Source organism: Bos mutus, chromosome 9, assembly GCF_027580195.1.
Source record: "Bos mutus isolate GX-2022 chromosome 9, NWIPB_WYAK_1.1, whole genome shotgun sequence".
NCBI lineage: Eukaryota > Metazoa > Chordata > Mammalia > Artiodactyla > Bovidae > Bos > Bos mutus.
The window spans coordinates 9,294,626-9,317,819 of NC_091625.1; the positions used below are offsets into that span (position 1 = coordinate 9,294,626).

General features: G+C 39.2%; 1 protein-coding gene across 1 annotated transcript in view; it reads left to right on the plus strand.

Annotated features, from left to right (window-relative positions):
• Positions 1 to 23,194, plus strand: part of COL19A1 (collagen type XIX alpha 1 chain) — a 412,517-nt gene that overhangs the window by 338,294 nt on the left and 51,029 nt on the right. Inside the window, exons 19-30 of the mRNA XM_070377142.1 lie at positions 5,373 to 5,435; positions 10,380 to 10,415; positions 11,410 to 11,445; positions 11,535 to 11,588; positions 12,423 to 12,476; positions 18,304 to 18,357; positions 19,007 to 19,096; positions 19,833 to 19,877; positions 19,983 to 20,060; positions 21,645 to 21,680; positions 21,788 to 21,841; positions 21,942 to 21,995. Coding sequence (XP_070233243.1) covers positions 5,373 to 5,435; positions 10,380 to 10,415; positions 11,410 to 11,445; positions 11,535 to 11,588; positions 12,423 to 12,476; positions 18,304 to 18,357; positions 19,007 to 19,096; positions 19,833 to 19,877; positions 19,983 to 20,060; positions 21,645 to 21,680; positions 21,788 to 21,841; positions 21,942 to 21,995 — 654 coding nt within the window. The remainder of the gene's footprint in view (positions 1 to 5,372; positions 5,436 to 10,379; positions 10,416 to 11,409; positions 11,446 to 11,534; positions 11,589 to 12,422; positions 12,477 to 18,303; positions 18,358 to 19,006; positions 19,097 to 19,832; positions 19,878 to 19,982; positions 20,061 to 21,644; positions 21,681 to 21,787; positions 21,842 to 21,941; positions 21,996 to 23,194) is intronic.

The window sequence follows — 23,194 nt, forward strand, 5'->3', positions numbered from 1 at the left end:
AGACAGAGATGAGTAGGACTGAAAATACTCTGCAGGAACATGGCCTGTGAGCGCTCCCTTCCGTCATTCACCCAGTAAAAATTCTCATGATTGAGGGCAGGGTATTTCAACATGAATCCAAGAAAATATGACTTCCGTGCCTTATAAATCCGTGCAGCCCATCTATTCACAAGATCAAACCTCCGTCACCAGAAAGAAAAAAAAAAAACTGCTAGGAGATAGTCTCCGCAAAATGGGGAGCTTCTTATAGATTGACCATTGCAAATGAGATTTCCTGCAAAAAATAAAAATAAAAACCTTGACATTCTTAAAAAGACATCCCTAAAAATTGATTATACAGCAGTAATGTCATTTATGTGTCTTGGATTGCACTGCTAGTACATTAACATTATTTCCTGTAACCAAATAGCTTATGGAATTTCTACACCACCATAACGAACACATTATATTTTAAGCAATTACTGCAGGACACATGCAGACTAAGGAAAAAAAAAAAAAGAGCTTGTCACTTGGGACAGCTGAGCAAAGAGAGCTGTGGCACTTTTAAAGTATTTAAATTATGATTCATTCCTTGAAACAAAGCAGCTGGCTCTCGTATTGCTCTGTTCATTAGGAAACACATGTTACTTAGGAATTCTGAAGACCTCAATGTTGAGAAATTTGATTCTGTAAAACAGGTGTATTTCTAACTCTAAGGACACTTTCTATGGCTCAAAATCTTTTCTAATTGCTTTAGAATCTTAAGTGGAATTAGAAAAAGCCAGGGGCATGACTGTTCCCTCTTCCCACCCAAAGAAATAACCCAGAGGAGTCTACAGAGAACTGGATACAGTACCTGATATAAATGCCCGTGTGAAGTGATTTGTAGGAATTTTAATTAACAGGAGAAAGGCTCTCTCAGTAAAAAATGCATAGGATGAATTCTAAAATGCAAGCACCACCCTTGCTGGAGGAGCAGAATCACCTCTAACTGTGCACACTCAGTACCTGGGCTGAGTCTATACTTCATTCTTGGTGATGCTGTTCAGAGGTCACTATAGTGAGAATTTAAGGCCCCTTCAACCTTCTCCCTCGGACCACACCCCTGGTGGACTCCGGTGATTCGGCTGCACACTGGAGTCCCCTGAGGGCTTTTGGAAATTACCAGTCTTGGGCCCCATCTCCAGGACTCTGATGTGGGGCAGAACTCATGTCTCTGGTTGATCTGGAGTGGGGTCCATGTTGCTTTATTTTAAAAGAGTTTCAGATGATTCCACCTGGCAGCCAGCGTTGAGAACCATTGAATGATGGAAGGAACCTGGGCTCTGGGGTCAAAACCTGACTGTGCCATTAACAGCTCAGAAAAGACACTCCAACCCTCTGGTCATCAATTTACGCATTTGTGAAATGGGCAAAATTATATCTACACAGAGTTGATGGCAGGATTAAAATCAAATGAGATGAGATGACCTTACCCAAAGCACAATGCATGACACATATTAAGCCCTCACCAACACTTTGCTCCTCACTGTTCATGCATTCTAAACTTTCTTTCTTCTCGTGGAGTATCATGTATGTCTTTTTGGTATTCATAGTTATCATACTTAACATCCAGTCTTGATCATCTTTGCTTCTCCCACCATAATTTTGGTGGAGAAGAGATTCAATTTATGTTGTAGAATTTAAGATTGAGCCAGAAGTACAATTTCAACATATACATGACTTTTGCTGTATCGTACTCCACTTCTCAATGCACCAGCTGGCAGAATAGAATCACAAAGCCAGCCTACCATTTGGAACCCAAAGTGGTAAAGAACCCGCCTGCCAATGCAGGAGACATAAAAGACGGGGGTTCCAACCCTGGGTCAGGGAGATCGTCTGGACGAGGGCATGGCAAACCACGCCAGTATTCTTCCCTGGAGAATCCTGTGGACAGAGGATCCTGGAAGGCTACAGTCCATAGTGTTACACAGAGTCAGACACAACTGAAGCGACTTAGCATGCACACACATTTCTAGTAAAACACCAGAGTCAATACAAACAGCAATAGAATTGACACACAAGTCACTCCGAGGTTAGCAGCCTCGTTCTGATTCAAGATACAGGAAGAAAGAACAATGAATACTACCAGCTTTTAATAGTAAATAGTGACAGAGACCCAGGCATCATGCAAGCCACCTGCCAGGACTGAAATGATGACCCCTGCTCTGTAGCTTCCTGAGAAAGACAGGCTGCAGTGATGGGATGGTGATGTATCTGCAAGTCGGTCGGGGATAGCTGCTTCTTTATAGAGACAGAAGAATCGGGAGGTGGAATATCTAAGGACCCCTGAGAAATTAGCAGTGTCTTTCAGAGCAGTTGTCAGAGGAAAAAGATGGAGGCTCAACACCACCAGACCTTTCAAATAACATCCAGAGTGTCAAATTAAATGACTGCCTTTCCCGAAGCTAAGTAAATCCATCACTGATCTTTCAACTCATAATTACAGTGATAAATTACTAAACATCCATTTTAAATATGAAGAACAACTCCATATGTGAATAAGATTCAGGAGGGAAATGCTTTTGTTTGTAGACTTTTGTATAAGGATCTGGTCTCTAAGACTTCCTCCAAGCCCAGACACACTTCCATACCAGAGAGAGGTGGACCAAAGCCTCTGCCCGGTCTTTCCTCTGTATTTCAGTGGAGACTTGTATATGTTGGTTTAAATACTTAGCAGCTGTGAATATGGTTATTCTTCCTTCAGGCATATTCCTCTCCCCTTACCATTTGATATCAAGCACATGTGACTCTAATAGTAACTCCTAGACCCTTTCCTTGATTTCTACCTTTACTTTATGCAGCTGGCTTGAATTACTGGGCATATTTTTTCCCCAGTGCACTGAGGCTTTTAACATCTATCAGATGGGTGATAGGAAGGCCACACTCTATACAGTCTAACACTTGTACAAGGCCAATTGTTTAGTCTGTCAAACCAACAGCAATCAGTCCCTTAATGTCTCCACCAATTTCTTCCTCTTTTCATTATGGATAGAACTTACTATCTGTAGGAAAATGGATTCTCCTACAATATGTTAAGTGTAAAACTGATGTTACATTGTATGTTTAGATGGTACACTATAAGGGAAAATACTTGTATTAATAAATGAAGATTAAATTTACAAAATATATCCCACAAATCTAGAAGCCTCCCTAAAAAAAAAAAAACAACACATGACATTGTCTATCCATTATGAATGACTGACTCCCTCTTCCTCTAAGCTAAATCACAAGATACTGATTAAGATAGAAATATAAAAGTAAACCAGTGTCTTTAGGGCTATTTGAGGCTTCAAAAGCAACAGATAAACATATCCACACCAGGGGACATGTGTAGAGATGTTCATTGCAACCCTGTTTATAAGACAACAAAATGCGCATTTGTGCTCAGTCTCTCAGTTGTGCCCGACTCTTTTGCAACCCCGTGAACTGTAGCCCACCAGGCTCCTCTGTCAATGGGATTTTCCAGGCAAAAACACTGGAGTGGGTTGCCATTCTCCAGGGGATCTTCCCGACCCAGGAACCAAACCCATGCCTCTTGCATCTCCTGCATTGACAGGCGTATTCTTTACCACTGAGCCCCATGGGAAGCCCCAAATACCCATGAGTGGGGCTTAGATGATCCCCAATCCATTAACACACTATAATACTATCCAGAGTTTCACTGGATAAACTAGATCTCTATGTATCAATAGAGGATGGATATTAAAAACAACATTGAGTTGGGGGAAAAGTCACAGAATGTCATATACAAGATTAACCAGTGGCTTTTATAAAATTTGTTTTAAATATCCAAAATAGCATACTATTTATGGTTCCACATATGCAGTAAAAGTACAAAAATACAGACTGAAAATGTAAGTACTAAATTCATAACAGTGACTCTCTCTGGCACAGAAATAGAGAGGGAATATGAAATTTCCTCTTTGATATAAGGTTTTTTTTCTTCCATCTTGGGTGCCTTGTCCATGGAGGTTTGACATATTCAACCATATCTTTTTTGTATTTTTTTCTGAAATAAAAAAGACACAAGGGGCAGAAAAGCTATATGCTTGGAAATGCAATGATGAACATTGTTTTGCAAAAATGCTCTTAGGGTTGGAAAACAACCCAGCATTATATAAGTTCTGGTTTGTGTTCAGTCACTCAGTTGTGTCCAACTCTGCAACCCCGTGGTTGCAGCCTGCCAGGCTCCTCTGTCCGTGGGACTTCCCATGCAAGAATGCTGGTGTGGGTTGCCATTTCCTTCTCCAAGAAATCTTCCTGACCAGTGGATCAAACCCATGTCTCCAGCATTGGCAAGAGCTCCCGGGAAAGCGCTACATGCATTCTAGCGGCTGCACTTAACAATTGTGTGGTATTCAGGGTTGTTGTGGAGAAGGCGATGGCACCCCACTCCAGTACTCTTGCCTGGAGAATCCCATGGACAGAGGAGCCTGATGGCCTGCAGTCCATAGGGTCACGAGGAGTTGGACACGACTGAGCGACTTCCCTTTCACTTTTCACTTTCATTCATTGGAGATGGAAATGGCAACCCACTCCAGTGTTCTTGCCTGGAGGATCCCAGGGATGGGGGAGCCTGGTGGGCTGCCGTCTATGGGGTCACACACAGTTGGACACGACTGAAGTGACTTAGCAGCAACAGCAGCAGCAGGGTTATTGGCTAACAGTAAACAAAAGCACTGAGATATCTCTATCGTTTAATTAGTGGTACACTTCCTTGCCACCAATATTATTTCTATAATTTTATTTTCTCAAAATACTCTTTATATGTCCTATACAAATCCCTCTTCTGGATTTTTCATCAGAAACTCTTAGACTTTTCTAAGCCACTGCTATCCCCACGTCATCAAGAAGGCCTTCTTTGCAACTGAACAGTGGTGAATGAACGCTGGAAACAGTGGAGAGACATCTTTTTCTTCCTGTATCTCCCCCTACTTGAAAAAAGAAAGAAATCCTTGAAATAACATGAATTTGGATTACTGTGTCAGTTAAATAATGTGATGTCTTTAAGGCCACAAAAATTCCTTTTTGTTCTTTTGGTGCAGCAGAGCATAATTATAATTATTTTCTGTAAATGTTCTTTGCTTGAAAAATAATTGACTTTGTCTCACATTAATTTTAAAGATCTTAATGAATACTGTGGATTTCTAAAAGACCTAAAGGCATTGTGGAGTGCTTATAAACACATTATTATGCGAATAACCTACTGGATTCAGAGCTTCCCACTGCCCCTTGGGGGTTAATAGATAAATTCCACTCTTAGAAGGGGTACAGGTTGTGCTTTCACCCTGAGGGTCACAACAGGACTTCCCTAGCCTCATGCAAAAACTGTCTTCTGCTTTTCTTGAAAGGGTGAGACCGGATCGCCAGGATTTCCAGGATCTATTGGCCCTAAAGGTGAAAAGGGAGAATCTGTAAGTACTTTAGCTTTGAGAGCAGAGGGAGAATATCCAAAAAATAGAATTAAGATATTTTTCTTAATCAGCCCCAATTCCATGTACATTGGTTGTCCCTGGCATAAGGAACAATAGATCAGATATTTGGTCATGTTCTTTAAATGAGGTACTGTTTTTACATGTATTACCTCACTTAGTTCATTAAAAAAAAAAAAACAACAACAACATTCTTCAGATGAGGAAACCGAGGCACAGAAAGGTTAAGTAACTTCCCTAAGGTCCCTAGCTTAAGTTACTTAAGCTAGGAAGTACTGAAACCATGAATCACTCCTAGGTAGGCTGATTCCAGAACCCAGAGTTTAAAAATCACTAAGCTGCCCTGCTATAACTAAAGATAATAGCTAAAATGAATAATAAAATCAGTATATCAAAAGGGCTAATTCAAAAAAAATAGAGAAGTTTATCTTTGCTCAAACAACTACTCTCAGCGTAGTCTCTGAAGTTATTCTAGGTTTTTATAAGATCAAAATGACTTCTTAAATATTACTGAGGCCAGGTTCTTCCAAAATTTAGTTCTTTTGGTGGAAAAAAGTACCTTCAGTATCATTTATATTCAAATGGGACTACCTAAAGAGATGACATGAATCCTAATTACAAAAATAATTTTTGGAAATGGCAATCCACTCCAGTACTATTACCTGGAAAAATCCCATGGACAGAGGAGCCTGGTAGGCTACAGCCCATGGGGTCACAAAGAGTCGGACAGGACTGAGCGACTTTACTTTCACTTTAAAACAAAACAAAACAAAACCCCACAGCAGCCCTCAAGAATCACCAAGAATGACTTAACAAATGTTTCATCTTTGTTTAAAAAAAAAAGGTAACACTTTAAAAAAATTTTACTTTTACCTCTTCCCTTGCTGGGATAAACAGAGAATATTGGTTGGCCAGAGATAAAAATGAAGAGCTCACTAAAATGCCTGCATGCCTGCCAAACGGGAACAATATAAAGAGTATTTAATATCACAAAGTCAAATTCTCCTTGTGCTTCAGCTTTAAAAACGAAGCGTCTTTGGCGATGATGGTCACTCTCTGACAGCTTTAGAGTTCAGGCTGTCCCCCTTGTGCTCCGAGGGGTCACTTTTGCCGTTGGTTTTCTGTCCAAACCAGTAACAGTCCTTACTGGGGTTCCACACCTGAGAATTTCCAAGGCTTTCTAGGAAATCTCTCTCTCACAAATCAGCCCAGGGTCTGCTGACTGACTGACTGACTCCATCTGCCAGCTGACTCCTACAACTCCACATTTATGGGCATCTCTTCTCAGCTCTTATCTGCCCCTTGCCCCCCACCCCGTCTCCCCTCCACACTTTTCTTAATTTCCACATGCTGCGTGGCAAACCAGGACCCAAGATTTACTAAAATTCTACTGGAATAGCCGGGACTTGTAGAGCAGAGAGAGAAATTTGAGTGGATTAGAGTAGTACCTCTCATACTAAATGTAAACTTGAATTGCTGAAGATCCTTTTGAAATGCTAATCCTAGTTCAGCAGGTCTGGGTAGTGGTTTATTACCAAATCCAAGTTCAGTTCAGCTGCTCACTGCTCATAAGTCAACAGTTGCAGAAGCAAGGGTCAGCAGAAAGGTGCTTTAATCAGAAAAAGTCACAACCTGAGAAGAGGGACTCATGTCCTGAGACCAACTCCCAAGTTTCTTTTCAGCCAGGACAGTTTTTAAAGAGAAAAATGATGGGGGTGGAGGATGGGGGAATGGCAAGAATCTCAGTGAGTCATTGAGGCAAGAGGTTGGAATCTGAATCTTTTTTCTTTCCTTTGAGTGCAGACTGGCTGACTCTTTCTTCAAATGTAATCTTGATGCATGATCTCTGGTAGGATTACTAAGGGGGCCATTGAGGGAGAGAGCTAGTCATTTTTTAATGGCTTAATTCTTCATTCTTTTTATCTAGGAAAAAATCAATAGCTTAGGCAAGGCATAGCATGCATTCAGGACAGCATAAGTCAGGAGTTAGTTTCAATTGCTTGGTGATCTCATTTTTATATTTAGATTCTTTTGAGTTCAGAGGGGAATAGGAAAGGGGCAAAAGAGCCGCTTTCAGATTGAGCAGGTGTATTTCTCAACGTGCTCAGGCCATGCTCCTGGTGTGGATCCTGGGCCGTGCTATGAGTAGCAAGAACTGGAGGATTTCACAGTTCCTGAAGGTTTTCCTCTAGCTTTCTGTCCTGTTACCAAGGCCCACCCCCTGAAACCATCTTTCTCCCCATCTACCTTACCCTCCCAGCTCTTCTCCTTGTCAGTTCCCTCTTAATCTGTGAATTATCACACCTTCCTTATATTAATACATCTTTGCCTACCTTTCTCCCAGCTTCCCACAGGAAAAAACACAAATTTCACATCATTAGTAAAGCAGCCTAGCTCTCTATGGTCTCAGCCTTTCTATTCTGGAACAGGATCTGAACTTAACATAATAACCAGAATGTCCAAACAGAAAAATAATCTTCATCCAAATCTGAACTCTGAGCCTGAGTAGTACTTTAAATGGCAGTTTGTCCCTTGTTACAGAACATTTACTACATGACTAGGTTAGATATCGGAGTGAAAATGCCATCTAGTTGAACCCCAGGATTTTCTAGATAAGGAAAAAAAGGCTGCAAAATGTGAATGACTTGCCCCAGATAGTAGCCACTGGAATTAAAACAAAATATCAGCTCTCTAGATAACCAGGCTCCTGGATTTGCTTTTTCTGCCCCAACTAGAAGTTACTTTAGTCACTGTAGCTTGGCAGAGGTTCTAAATAACCAGTGACATAAGTAATGTAATATAATCAGAAACAAGCAGTTGCAAAAGCAATGCAGCCCGTTGCTCACATCTCATTAACTTCATCTCCTATCTTAAAAATCAAATTGATTTTTAGAATTAAGACTGAAATGCAAGAATATAAATAAAGATCTCTATATATCTAATATATAGAAATTATCCAGTAAGAGATTTAATTATGTTGGATAGATATGGGCCATATTAGTCAGAGTAGGTAGGTTATACTAAGCAACAAATTAACCCTGAAATTTCTGTGGTTTTACCTCCAAGAAAAGCTTTCTCTTGCTCATACTGCCCAGCCAGTGTGGTTGGGAGGAGTGAGTGTCCTGCTCCACACAACCCTCAGTAACCAGTCAGCAGGCTGGTAAGCACCAGGGAGCTATGCCCTCTGACTTAGCCACCCCTGCCAGGACCGCAGGACTGGAGCGTGGTGAGTGGTCTCCACACGCCTCAGCCTTCACGTGCCCCACAGCCCTGCCGAATACATTTCACAGTCAGAATCAGCAGCTTGCCCCCACGTAACTGCAGGGAGGTTGGAGACATGGGGGAGAAGACGGGGCCCCCAGAAGTCCCCGGGTCATGAGGTATGACATTTTTCAGTAACCACTCACTGCCTTATGGTGATCTGAAGATCAAATCCTTACCAGGACCTTTGAGAGCAGCATTGCCTAGCATAGCGGTCCTCAGCCTTTCCCTTGACTTTCAGATGCAAAATAAAATGTTTTAAAATGTATGGTTTCCGTCTTATTATCCATTCACTCAATTCACATAATAAGGCAATTAAATTGTAAATAATATCAAACAGACTGAGTAAGTAAAGTCTAATTTTGAAGCCAGGCTGCCTCAGTTTAGATCCTCAATGACTTCTTATTGGTTTTGTGACCTTGGGGAAATGAATTAACTTCCCTGTGCCTCAGTTCCCCCTCTGTAAATGAATGTACTAACAGTAACTACCCTGTTGACCCAAGAGGTTAATTGTATTAATGTATATAATGTGATTAGAACAGGGTTTAATACATTGTAAGAATTCAATAAAGGTCAGCAATTATTGTTTTATCTGTAAAACTTTAAATTCCCTAATTTAATAAATTTTGCTGGGAGAGCAGAAGTGTACCCCAGAGATGCTATGATAATCAAGGTGAATTGTATCTCTTCATTCACAGATTTTGTAGGCAAGATAAATAAGGGAACAGGGAACATACAGTAGGTGAATGCTGCTTTAGGAGAAACATTAATAACTTAGGGTTACTCAGAACCTTTCTGAATCTCTTCCCATTCTGGTAGTGGGACAATATCTCCCTCACAGCAGTGAAGTGAAGGTTAAATGATATCACGATATGGACCTTCAAGAACAGAAGCTAATACAGGGAAGCCTCCCCATCTGTGTGTGTGTGTGTGTGTGTGTGTGTGTGTGTGTGTATGTGTGGAGGAAGGGTTGTGTTGTTAGTAACACAGTGACCATGGGGAAAGCGTTGTATCGTAAGAGGCATTCCTTCAAAGCTTTGACTCCCACCAGAACCTTCAAGCCTAAACCCAACAGCAAGAACCAGTATCAGTTCCACAGACTTGTACAGTTATTCACCCAGTAATTAACTCCTTCATGTCATTTTCGTTAAAAGGAAAGTGAAAATCAGTAAGTATTTTTACAGTAATGACTTATTTTAAACACTAATTTAGAACTCTGGCTGTATTTTTTAAGGACCAACTTAAGTAACTGGAAGAATTCAAATGAATGTCCTTCCACTGATCACTCCAGCATCTTCTCATTCATTCTGCCTCTGTTTGGATGCTTGCGTGTGTGTGTGTGTGTGTGTGTGACCATCTTCTCTTTGAACCACACCAGAGGAGGCTTTGGCCTTGGACCATATTCTAATTTGTCAACCACTCAGGATTCTCAAAATAACATTAAGATGATTAAGTTACTGTTCATTTGGGAATATTAAAGGGTTTTCTAATTCAGTTGCATACTGGTCTTCTAAGCTGCACAGGCAGACAATGTGACATTCTGGATCATTACATGTTTGCAGTGGAGGTCTGAGTTTGACCTGCAGGATTTGTTCACATCCAGGTTTGGAGAGATTATCTTTAAAAGGGTTTATAGTTGATTCTTTTTTCTATGCATTTTCCTAGGGGGAACGCTTTACAAAAGGCGAAAAGGGAGATAGAGTAAGTAGATGTTTTATCACTATCTTGGGTTTTCTATTTCATTGATTTCCTCCTCTCCGATTTCTATCATGTTTACTTTAGAGCCTACTAGATTTGATAAGATAAGCTCCCTGAGGATTCTGCTTTTTCCTCTGTGAATTTTGACTCTTTTATTTTGATAAGTATGAAATTTTAAACCTTGTTACAAGTAGTGTTTATTTTCTGTAACACATTGCTATTTGTGATTGGACATGAATGTAATGAAAGATATACACCAAGGATATTTCAGGTACAAAATTATTATGTAAGATAGTTTTTCCAAAATTTGTGTTAATGATATAAATTGGATTTACCAAACAGGATGGTTTTATCAAAAGGATCAATGATAGGTCCTCTCTGGTGGTCCAATGGTTAAGACTCCAAGCTTCCAGTGCAGGGGGTACGAGTTTGAGCTCGACTCTGGGAACTAAGATCCTGCAGAACAGCCAAAAAAACATAAAAGGATCAGTGATTAAGTCATGGAAAATAATTTAATTAAAGTGAACTCTTTGTGGCCAACTTTGTACTCTTCTGTGTAACTTTAATTTTTGTGTGATTTTTGTTTCATTAAATACATGCATCTGATAGTAGAACCTCCATGACATATCAACTTAAATTCTATTCTTTCTTTTTTGCCCTTATCTGAAGTTTTATTTCTCTGAGCTGTAGGATTAGCTGATGACAAACCAGCTAATAACAATGTCAGTTGAGTAGAGGACACAACGATTGCTAATGGACCATGATGACTACAGTGTCAAAAGTGACATTGGGGAAAAGCTGTTACAGAGAAGAAAGGAAAATAAGAAATGGTTTATTAGCAATTATTATTTTGAGTCATATGTTAGGATGAACCCTTCTTGACTTCATCATGACTTTATTGCATGTCAGCTACTGAAAGTGTAAATGAATTGTAGCATTAGAGACTCTGTCCTCCATCTGAATATAAACACATGTATGGTGATGATTTCATTTACAGGGAGAACCTGGAATAACAGGATCACAAGGAATAAAGGTAATCCCCTGACAGCCTTCTCTTGCATCTCCAACATAATGAGATTGTGAAAATTAAAGTAACCATTTCTTTCCCACCCGTGTGTTTAGGGCGAGCCTGGAGATCCTGGTCCACCTGGTGTAATTGGAAGCCCAGGACTAAAGGTACATAAGAAATCACTCAGGGAAATGTGGAAGTTGTTTTGAAGGTATAGCCATTTCTGTGTAAAACAAGGAGCTCTGATGTACCACTCATTTTCATCACAAATGTTGTCAGGGATTTTATCATGTTTTCATAGCGATTCCCCCCACAGACACACTCCCGTATCGGCTGCATTTATTACACACATGGTGCCTCTGTCTTTTGGATCACAATAGGATATTTAAGTACTTTTCAGACCATATTTACAGTACCATCCCTGAAAGCTTTAAGAGTAAAAAATATGAGCCACATCTACGACCCTGTTTCCTTAAAGAGAACAGGATTTATTTCCCAAGCCCAAATTCTGCAGCCCACAGGCACTTGAGTTTCCCACACAGAATTCTATAGGACTGTCCCAAAGGAGACCCACTGCTAGGAGGCACTAGAAGGATCCGTGTAATGTGCCCGACCCATGTGTATGGCAGGTTATCCAGACTCACCTGCTGGTAAGAACATGCATGTGTGCTCAGCCGCTAAGCCATGTCTGACTCTTTGAGACCCCATGGGCTGTAGCCCACCAGGCTCCTCTGTCCATGGGATTTTCCAGGCAAGAATACTGGAAAGGATTGCCATTTCCTCCCCAGGGAATCTTCCCAACCCAGGCATCAAACCTGCGTGAGAGCAGACTCATTTGAATGAAAATATCTTGAAACTGTAAGCCCAAAGCACATTTCAGTGTTACACAGAGGAGCCTGGATACTTTTTCTATAGATAAAGGTCACAGCATGTTTTACATATATTCAGGTACAGACTATATTTTTAGCACAAGTAAAGTATTATATTGCCTTCTATTTTAGGGTCAGCAAGGACCTGCAGGCTCTGTGGGACCCAGAGGACCACCAGGAGATATTGTATGTATAGTAGATGCATGTGTCATTTTAAAGACTGTCCGCATCTGTTCATGCAAATGAGTTATACTGCATTTTCCAAGGGCAGGGGTCATCTCTACAACTGAAACCGATCACACTAATGTCAGAGGCTGTTGAGAAGGCTCATATCTCCATTAGTTATGTGAGATCCTTTTGAATATTATTAACCTAACAAATCAGTCTTTGAAACCCAAGTTATTAACATTTCCATTATACATCATTATACATGGCTTTTGATTAAATTCTCCATTCAAGAAAGACATTTCCAAAGCTTCTGTTGTATTCTTGCAGAAGTCTCCAAAAAGGGGGCAAATCTTTTGGCTGAAAATACTTCTATAATGCAGTTGGTGAAAGGTCCTCAGGTTGCATTATAGCCTAGTTTTACTGGACTCACAATTCCCTCTCTCTCTCACACACACACGTACATACGTATCCTCACACCCCTTAAATGCACCGTTTTTCTTTTTTTGGATTATACTTGATTTACAGTATTAGTTTCAGGTGTACATAATAATTCAATATGTTTATAGATTATACACCATTTAAAGTGACTACAAAATAATGGCTAAATTCCATGTATTGTACAATATACCCTTCTTGCTTATTTATTCTACACACAATAGTCTGTATTTCTTAATCCCTTTCATCTATCTCCCCCCTCTCCTTTCCCCCACTGGTAATTAGTTTGTTCTCTATTTGTATGAGTCTGTTACATTTGGTTATATTCATTCATTTTATTTTTTATATTCCACATATAAGTGATAACATGCAATATTTGTCTTTGTCTGACATTCCATAAAGAACAATACTCTCTAAGTCCATCAACACTATCGCAAATGGCAAAATTTCTTTCATTATTATGGTCAAATGGCATTCCATTAAATATATATGATATCTTCTTATCCACTTATCTGTTGGTGGGCACTTAGGTTTCTCCCATATCTTGGCAGTTGTAAATAATGCTGCTAAGGACACTGAGGTGCGTGTATCTTTTTGAATTACTGTTTTCATTTCCTTTGAATATATAACCAGGAGTGGGGTTGCTAAATCATTAGGTGATTCTCTTTTAGATTTTGAAGAACCTCCATAATGATTTCTCTAGTGGCTATACCAATTTTCATTCCTACTAACAGTGTATTCAGGTTGCCTTTTTGCAACATCCTTTCAAACATTTGTTACTTGTGGAATTTTTGACGATAACAATTCTGATGGGTGTGAAGTGATACCTTACTGTGGTTTTGATATGCATTTCTCTAGATGATTAGCAATATTGAGCATCTTTTTATGTGCTTGTTGGCCATTTGTATGTCTTTTTGGAAAAATGTCTATTTGGGTCTTCTGCTCATTTTTTAAGCAGGTTGTTTGTTTTTCTTAATATTGAGTTGTATGATATATATATATATATATATGTATGTATATGTGTGTGTGTGTGTGTATATATATATATATATATATATATATATATTGACCTCTTTTCAGCCATATCATTGGCAGATATTCTCTCCCATTCAGTAGGCTGTCTTTTCATTTTGTCCATAGTTTCCTTTGCCATGCAAAAACTTTTAAGTTTAATTAGGCCCTGTTTGTTTATTTTTGCTTTTTTTTTTCCCTTGTCTTAGGAGACAGATTCAAATATATTGCTAAAATTTATGTCAAAGAGTGTTCTGCCTATGTTTTCTTTTAGGAGTTCTATGGTTTCAGGTCTTATCTTTGAGGCTTTAATTAAGTTTGAGTTTATTTTTGTATATAGTGTGAGAAAATGTTCTAACTTATTCTTTTATATGTAACTGTTCAGTTTTCCCACTTACTGAAAATATTGTCTTTACTGTATATTCTTGCCTCCTTTGTCATAAATTAAGTGACCATTAATCGGTTTATTTCTGAGCTATCCATTCTGTCGCATTAAGCTATGTGTCTGTTTCTGTGCCAGTACCATACTGTTTTGATTACTGTAGCTTTGTAGTATAGTCTGAAGTCAGAGAGTATGATATTCCCAGCTTTGTTTTTCTTTCTCAAGATTGCTTTGGCAATTAGGGGTCTTTTGTGCTTTCATATAAATTTTAGGATTATTTATCCTAGTTCAGTGTAGGGATTGCATTAAATCTGTAGATTACTTTGGGTTGTATGGACATTTTAACTATATTAATTCTCCCAATCCATGAACACAGGGTATTTTTCCATTTCCTTATATCTTGTTTGGTTTTCTTCATCAGTGTTTTATAGTTTTTAGAATATAGTTTTTTCACTTCATTGGTAAAGTTTATTCCTAGGTATTTTATTCTTTTTCATTCAGTTTTAAATGGAATTGTTTTGCTTTCTCTTTTGGATGGTTTATTATTAATATATAGAAAAGCAACAAATTTCTGTATATTAACCTCATATCCTGCAACTTTACTGGATTCTTTTATTAGTTCCAATAGTTTTTTTGGTGGAGACTTTAGAGTTTTCTATATATAATATGTCATCTGCAAATAGTGACACTTTTACTTATTTCTTTCCAATTTGGAGGCCCTTACAATGGAGAAAATGTTGTCGTTGTTCAGTTGCCCAGTCATGTCCAACTCTGCAAACCATGGCCTGCAGCACAGCAGGCCTCTCTGTCCCTCACCATTTCCCAAAGTTTGCCCAAGTTCATGTCCATTGCATCAATGATGCCATTCAGTCATCTCATCCTCTGATGCCCTCTTCTCCTCCTGCCCTCAATCTTTCCTAGCATCAGGGACTTTTCCAATGAGTCAGCTGTTTGCATTAGATGACCAAAATACTGGAGTTTCTGCTTCAGCATCAGTCCTTCTAATGAGTATTCAGGGTTGATTTCCGTTATGATTGACTGGTTTGGTCTCCTTGCTGTCCAACAGACTCTCAGGAGTACTCCAGCACCACAGCTCAAAGGTATCAATTCTTCAGCACTCCACCTTCTTGTAAGACCAGAAACTACAAAACTCTTAGAGGAGTCAGGCAGAACACTGATGTAAATCACAGCAATTTGGATGCCTTTTATTTCTTTTTCTTTGCTGAGTGCTACGTCTAGGACTTCCAATGCTGTGTTAAATAGAAGTGATGAGAGTGGGCGTACATGTTTTCTTCCTGATTTTAGAGGAAAAGTTTTCAGCTTTTCACCACTGAGTATGATGTTAGCTTTGAATTTGTCATAAATGGTGTTTATGATATTGAGATATGTTCCCTCTATACCAGCTTGAATGAGCATTTGTCATGAGTGAATGTGTAATTTTGTGAAGTGCTTCTTCTGCACCTTTTGAGATTATCGTGATTTTTATCCTTTCTTTTATAAATGTGGTATATCGCACTGATTGCTTCATGGATATTGAAACATCCTTGCATTCCTGGAATAAATCCCATTTGATCATGCTATGTGATTACTTTTATATATTGTTGAATTCAGTTTGCTACTAATATTTTCAGAAGGATTCTCACATCTGTATTCATCAGAGGTGTTGTTGTGTTATTTAGTCACTAAGTCACATCCAACTCTTTTGAGACCCTATAGACTATAGACTGACAGGCTCTTCTGTCCATGGGATTTCCCAGGCAGGAATACTGGTGTGCATTGCCATTTCCTTCTCCAGGGGATCTTCTCAACCCAAGGATCAAACTTGTGTCTTATGCTTGACAAGCAGATTCTCTACCACTGAGCCAGCAGAGAAGTCCTTCATCAGTGGCATTGGCCTGTAATTTTCTGTTTTGCTCTGGTTTTGGTATCAGAGTAATGGTGGCCTCATAGAATGAATTTGGGAGTGTTTCTTCCTCTTCAGTTTTTAGTAATCTTGAAGGGTAGGCGTTAACTCTTCATTATATGTTTGGTAGAAATCACCTGTGAAGCTGTCCAGTTCCAGTTATTTACTTTCTGTAATTTTATCATTATTATTATTATAAATTCAATTTCACTACTAGTGACTAGCCTGTTCAGATTGTCTATTACTTCCTGATTCAGTGTTGGAAAATTTTATGTTTCCACAAATTTGTCTACTTCTTCTGCTAAGTCGCTTCAGTCGTGTTCGACTCTGTGTGACCCCATGGACTGCAGCCCACCAGGCTCCCCCATCCCTGGGATTCTCCAGGCAAGAACACTGGAGTGGGTTGCCATTTCCTTCTCCAGTGCATGAAAGTGGAAAGTGAAAGTGAAATCGCTCAGTCATGCCCGACTCTTAGCGACCCCATGGACTGCAGCCTACCAGGCTCCTCCGTCCATGGGATTTTCCAGGCAAGAGTACCAGAGTGGGGTGCCATTGCCTTCTCCCCTACTTCTTCTAGGTTGTCCAATTTGTTGGCATATAACAGTAGTGTTCTTTTGTTATCTCCTTGTATCTTCATGGTAATGGTTGTTATTTCTCCTCTTTCGTTTCTTATTTTGTTTATGTGTTGTCCTCTCACATTTTTTCCTGATGAACTCTCATGAAAAGTTTACCACTTTTGTTTATCTTTTAAAAAAACACAGATGTTTGTTTTGTTGATCTTTTATATTGTTTGGTTTTTTTTTTTTTTTTGGTCTTTATTTCATTTATTTCCTCTCTGATCTTTGTTATTTCCTTCTGCAGACTTTTGGTTTCACTTGTTCTTCTTTTTCTAATTCCTTCAGTTGGTAGGTTCAGTTTTTTATCTGAGATATTTTTCTTGTTTCGCAAGTTAGGCTTGTATCACTACAAACTTTTCTCTTAGAACTGTTTTTGCTGTACCCCATAGATTTGGGAAAGTAGTGTTTCCATTTTTATTTGTCTTGATGTGTTTTCTGATTTCCTTTTGATTTCTTCATTTTCATCCTGGTTTTGTATAGCATGTTGTTTAGTCTCCATGTTTTTGTGTTTATCCCATTTTTATTCCTGTAATTGATTTCTAATTTCATACCATTTGGGTTAGAAACAATGCTTGATACAATTTCTACTCTCATGTTTATTTGGACTTGTTTTGTGGCCTAGCATGTGATTGAGCTGGAGAACGTTCCTTCTGCACCTGAAAAGAATAAGAATGGGTACTCTGCTATTTTTTTGATTGAGTAAATTCACTTTTATATCCCATCTCTGATGTTTGTGTCCCTTGAACAAATTCCCTGGCCTTCTGACATCTTTGGAGTCAAAACCTCTCCATCGGTCCTCACTTGAGCAAAACAAGGAAAATGCTTCTTGGACACTGACCTCTATCTGGCAATTTGATTATGCTCTGTGAAACTGTTAGAATCTCTCCTTTTCCCATCATTTTAGGAGCAGCCCCTTGACATCTTGCTTTATTATCAATGCTGCCAGGCTGAGCCTCCAAGGTTTCATCTTTCAGCGCATTTGGTCATTTGGTACATTGAACATTCAGTTCATGGAGCAAAAGTTTTTGGTGCTCCCCCGAGCCATTTAGTGAACCATTGCAGGTGAGCCTAATGGAGAGATCTTACAAGAAAAGAACAAAATGCTGGTGGCACAGGTGGAACCACAGGGTATATAAGAAATGAGGTTATGTGATAGGGCCTAGGCTAAAAAAGAGAACAAAATAAAAAGAGAAAATGCCTCTGTTGCCAAGTCAAAGTAAAAGTATATTTTCTGTTTATCCTGTTTGGGGCAGTAATACGGATGGGCATTTGGTTCAGTTCTCCCTTATTTATTTTTTTTCCCATTACATCCAGGTTTCCTCACTTGAAACAATAAGCCACATACTTTCATTAATGTTTTTCTCTCTCCAGGAGACCAAAATCAGCACATTCCCATATGTTAAAATTTAGTTCTCCTGACAAAGACTCAGAGACAGAAATGTTTTTACAATAAGAAATGTTCTAATTGCTCTTGCCCTTTAATTCTGAATTTTCTAGGGGTTACCAGGAGAACACGGGATCCCAGGCAAACAAGGCAATAAAGGAGAAAAGGTATCGCTTCTGTTTCATTCACTCTGCATGTTAAGTAGCTGAGGATGAGGATGAGACGGGATCATAAGGACTTTGGAGGAGTGAAAGGACAGGACACGGCAGCTGATGTTGCACAGGGGATAGGAGTTCACGTGGACTCTGCAGGAATGGCTTCTCTGGGGTGGTTCACTGTGGCAGCCGGGTGCTGGCTCTGAAACACAATGTGACAAAAGGAACCGCTTTGGAGATGAAGATCTCAGAACTTGGAAAGTCTGCTTCATGCTCAGCTATAGTTATAGACAGCACAGGTATAGACCTAAGAAGTCTCAATCTCATGACATGTTGGAAATAGTATATTAATATGGAACCATTCCTTGAGAATAACTTAAAGAAAATGTAAAAATTACATGACGAATAGATTTTCCCTTCTGTGCATCTATCTATTCACTTACATACATTTCAGGAGACCATAAACATAGCTCTCCACAAGATCCAAGTGCACTTAAGACAACAGTGTCTGTGTGGATTGGGCACTCAGTACACATTGTGAAATGAGTGAATGAGAGAATGTAGTGTGACTGACTGTGATGACAATTTAAAGTATGGTTGCTGCCACACCGCCCACCGTGAACCTGAGCTGTGAAGTGAGCATCTTACCTTGTTTCCTCAGGGAGACCCAGGTGGGATTACAGGCCCTCCTGGACTTCCAGGTCCAAAAGGTGAGGCTGGTCCTCCAGGAAAAAGCCTGCCAGGGCAACCAGTAAGTAGTAACCTTTTTGCTGATATTTCCTTTGAAAGTTGATGAATCACTGTTTGTGTACTCCCTGTTTCTGATCACAGGTATAGCAATAAGTTTAGGTCTGCAGAAAAAAGAAGCATTCATCTTATTCTTTAGATCAGAGGTCTAATCTTTTTGGAAATTTGATACAAAGGCCTCTCTTCTGAAGACAATGCACATACACATACCATTTTACATACAATTTTGGAAGATTTATAGCCCCACCCCACCCCCTGAATCTTCTTTAGGGATCGAAGAAGCCTAGTAAAGTATGCTAGTTTTAAAACATGAACCTTCCTTGGACAGTCTTAAACAAACTGCTTGAAATTTCCCTTCTAGAGGCTCTGCATATGTGGCACGTCATCTATTAAAAAAAAAAAAGTCCTTGTGGCTTGGGCTAATCCCAGGACATTTTATGGAAAATCTAAACCATATGCTTATTTCATGTGCCTTTTTTTCCTCATCCCCTTTGACCTTCTATATAATAATAATAAAGTTCTCAATATCAGATGCCTCATTTTAAAGATGAAAACATCTTATATTTTAAAGTAACTATACAAAATTTATAACCTAGTAAAATGTGTATTCTTTTACAAAAAAAGGTTTATGCAAAAAAGATGAGGAGCAATGAAATATTTTTGAGTTATAACTTCTTAAGTGTAAGTAAACTTTTTAGAAAAAGAAAATATATTAACCTCATTTTCTTTTCTTTCTTTAGGGATTAGATGGAAGTCCTGGGACACCTGGTCCACGAGGGCCAAAGGTAAAATATCAAAGATAATTTTTAAAGAATTAATAATTTGCAAAATGTGCCTAGAAAATTCCTGTCCCTTGAACCTCTCACTAATAGAAGCATCTCATTGCACAGGGCGAAAGAGGACTTCCAGGTGTCCAAGGCTCACCAGGGGACATAGGCCCCCCAGGGATAGGGATTCCTGGCCGAACTGTAAGTGAAATTCAATCAAGTTCGTGAAACCCGGTTGACCCGCTATTGTGAAATAAGATCTTGTGACATATATGCATAACAGAAAAGAATGAAATGGTCAGAGGAAGAAATACAAAAAAAATGCTAGTCAGAGGGCAAGAATTAATGGGCCTTGTAGTTACATCCTAACACAGAAGGTAGCCACTGTTTATTGACTTACAGATGCTAATCACACATACACTGATTTTCTGAATTATAAAACGTGGACTTAACCCTTTAATCCTCCATTCTATATATTAAAAAGAACCCTTTAATCCTCCATTCTATATATTTGTTCTTTTAATATATAGATTATATATAGATTATGAGAATGCCCCAATATTAGGTTATTCTATATTACTGTCTGTTTTCAATTAGAATAAAATGAAAACTTAATTTTAATGGAGTGCATATAAATGAGATATCAAAAATCTCTATGTATTATTTTAGAGAAGAGGTAATAAAAATTGTTTGTGATAGTTAAGACAAATAATAGCCATAAGGGTAATAATGACCATTGTATGTATGCTTGTGGACTAAATAGCAGTAAGAGATAAAACTTTATATTTACTATGAAAAAACATAAAAGATTTTTACGCAAGAAAAGTGAGATAAATGGTTATTCTAATGACATTAATTTGGGGATTGGCCTTGAAATGAAATTATCCTGAGAGGTAAAAGAAGATGTAAATAGTGAATGGTTGTACTGTGTTTGACTGCTGTTTGATTTTCCAAGGCGAGAAGGTAAAGACCACTGGAGATGGGAAGTTAAAGTAAAAAAGTAGTTTAGGAAATTATTAGGGGAGTGAAGGAGGTTGAAGCAAGAAAAAAATAATAAACCAACAAACCAAAAATAACTTAAACACACAGAATAAATAGCAAGGAAGCAAAAAAGTAGCTTTGACAATATGAATATTTATTTCAAAGTAAGAAGAGAGAAGGCAGCAAGCAGGTAGTGAAGTCAGGTACTAGGACCCCAGCTCGTTGCTTACCCAGGTAGTCAGTCACTTCCTCAGCCAGAGGCCCACAGTCATGCAGTAGGGAAGGATCTGTCATCGTTAGGTTCACCGATAATCTTCTATCCCATTTTAGTTTCCCCCAAATTCCAGTTTTCTAACACAGAAAAGAATAATTGATTGAAGTTTTATTTCCTACTCCTATCACTGAAAACCGGTTCTGGCAATTTCTTCAGAGAAAGGACTCACAGTAAAAAGCAGGAAGGAAGGAAGCCTGAGCTGGTTACCCTGTGGGCGGTCAGTGTCTGACAGACAGAACTCAGGTGTGGTGTTTATACACTCATGAGTGTGCAGGAACCATGGCAGGGCCAAGACGAACGTCCTGGGCATCCAAGCGCAGTCATGGTGGTACCTCCAGCACTGCATTTGGTCAGAGGTCTATCTGCCACCCAGAACTCTTAGCCAACTTTGCAGAGAGTTTTCAGGGTGTGTGTGGTGGCGAGCCCCGCTGCTCCACTAAGTACATGACAGTATCTGTTCCTTTTTCCCTTGTGGATAATTTATGGACATTCCCAGCAGAATTATGATCATTGAATCTCCTTCTACTCAGGGCTCCCAAGGACCGGCTGGAGAGCCAGGGATTCAGGTAAGCTACTTAACCAAGCTATTTGGCACCACAAATCCACTTTGCTGACCTGGAGGGTAATTACTAAAGGACTGTCCTTATAAGTATCTATTTTTGCCCTTTTGCAGGGTCCTCGAGGTCTCCCTGGGTTGCCAGGAACTCCAGGGACCCCAGGGAATGATGTAAGAACAATGTTTACCTGCTTCCCCTCTCCCCCAAACCTGTTTTAATCTGCTCTTATGCCAAGGTGCAAAGATTTGAACATGATGTTTCTGTTTGCAGGGAGCTCCAGGGAGGGATGGAAAGCCAGGTCTGCCAGGCCCCCCAGGTGACCCGGTATGTTGACAGACTGTGCCTGATTTATGTATCTTTAATGCACCCAGAAGCCAAACAGCCTACCAAGCAAGTTTTGCTGTCTAAACCAATTAGAATGCTCAGTGACTGCTTGGTGATTTTGTTTATCCCCATTATTTTCTAAAGGGGAAAAAAATTCAAGCTACATCAGCATTTTTGTGTATGTGGTGAATACTTATTTCATGAGGGCATAATTCAGTTGTACAATTTTGCCCCAAATTGAACCTTGGCATATGTCTCAATCCCATGGAAAACTGAGTTAAAATACATAGCCACAGATTCTGTTCTTTCTAGTGCTAGTGACTAAATGAATTTCATTTTTCTAAATGAATGTTTGCAGATAAGTTTCCCACAATACGGTACATATCTATTGATTCTGTGGCTTTAAAAATGCTGAAATGATTAAATTACAAAACTGCCTTGAGTAGGCTCTTTCAAAATGGGTTTAGGCACTAAATGTGTGTCCAAAGTTTTATTTTAGGTTAAACTTTGCTTTGAGTGACAGTGAAATCCCTTTAAATAGCCTCAGAATCGGCAGTTATAATTTAAGAAGCCATATGGTACATGACATCGTATTAAGAATTTTGTATAATAAAATCCAGATCTAGCCTCTCAGTTCTAAGTCTCACAAATCCTTCTGCTTCTCACACTGTGCAGGGCTTACATGCCTTTATAAGCTATGTGCAGCGAGGTATTTTGGCCTTTAACTCCCCAATGTAGTGAATCATGTATGTATTGTCTGGGAGTCTAAAGCGTTATTGGGATTTATGGTGTCTCTCTGAAAGGACATTTTAAGACACGAGGGAGATTCTGCCTGAGTCTCCCAGTGTCTTATTTTGCCTATCACCTAAGCCACCTATTGGCTCTTTTGAATTCAATGAGGAACAGCTTTAAGAGAAACATCCTGTACTTTCCATATTTCTCAACAGACTGATGATTTGCTTGGCAGAGGAATGGTTTCCTTTTAACAAATGATTTGTCTTTATGTATAATTTAAAACCAATAATATGTTAAGGTTGGCATGACGGTTGCCCGGCATGACTCAGAATTGAAACGATATGTGTTTCCGTGTTCATGGTAAAGAAATGGTATTTCTCTATTTCTCAAAAATGGTTATGAACTCTGTTAGTGTCCTGTATTTGTTTCTGAAGAGGAAGCCTCATGTTAGCCAACCATCGTGA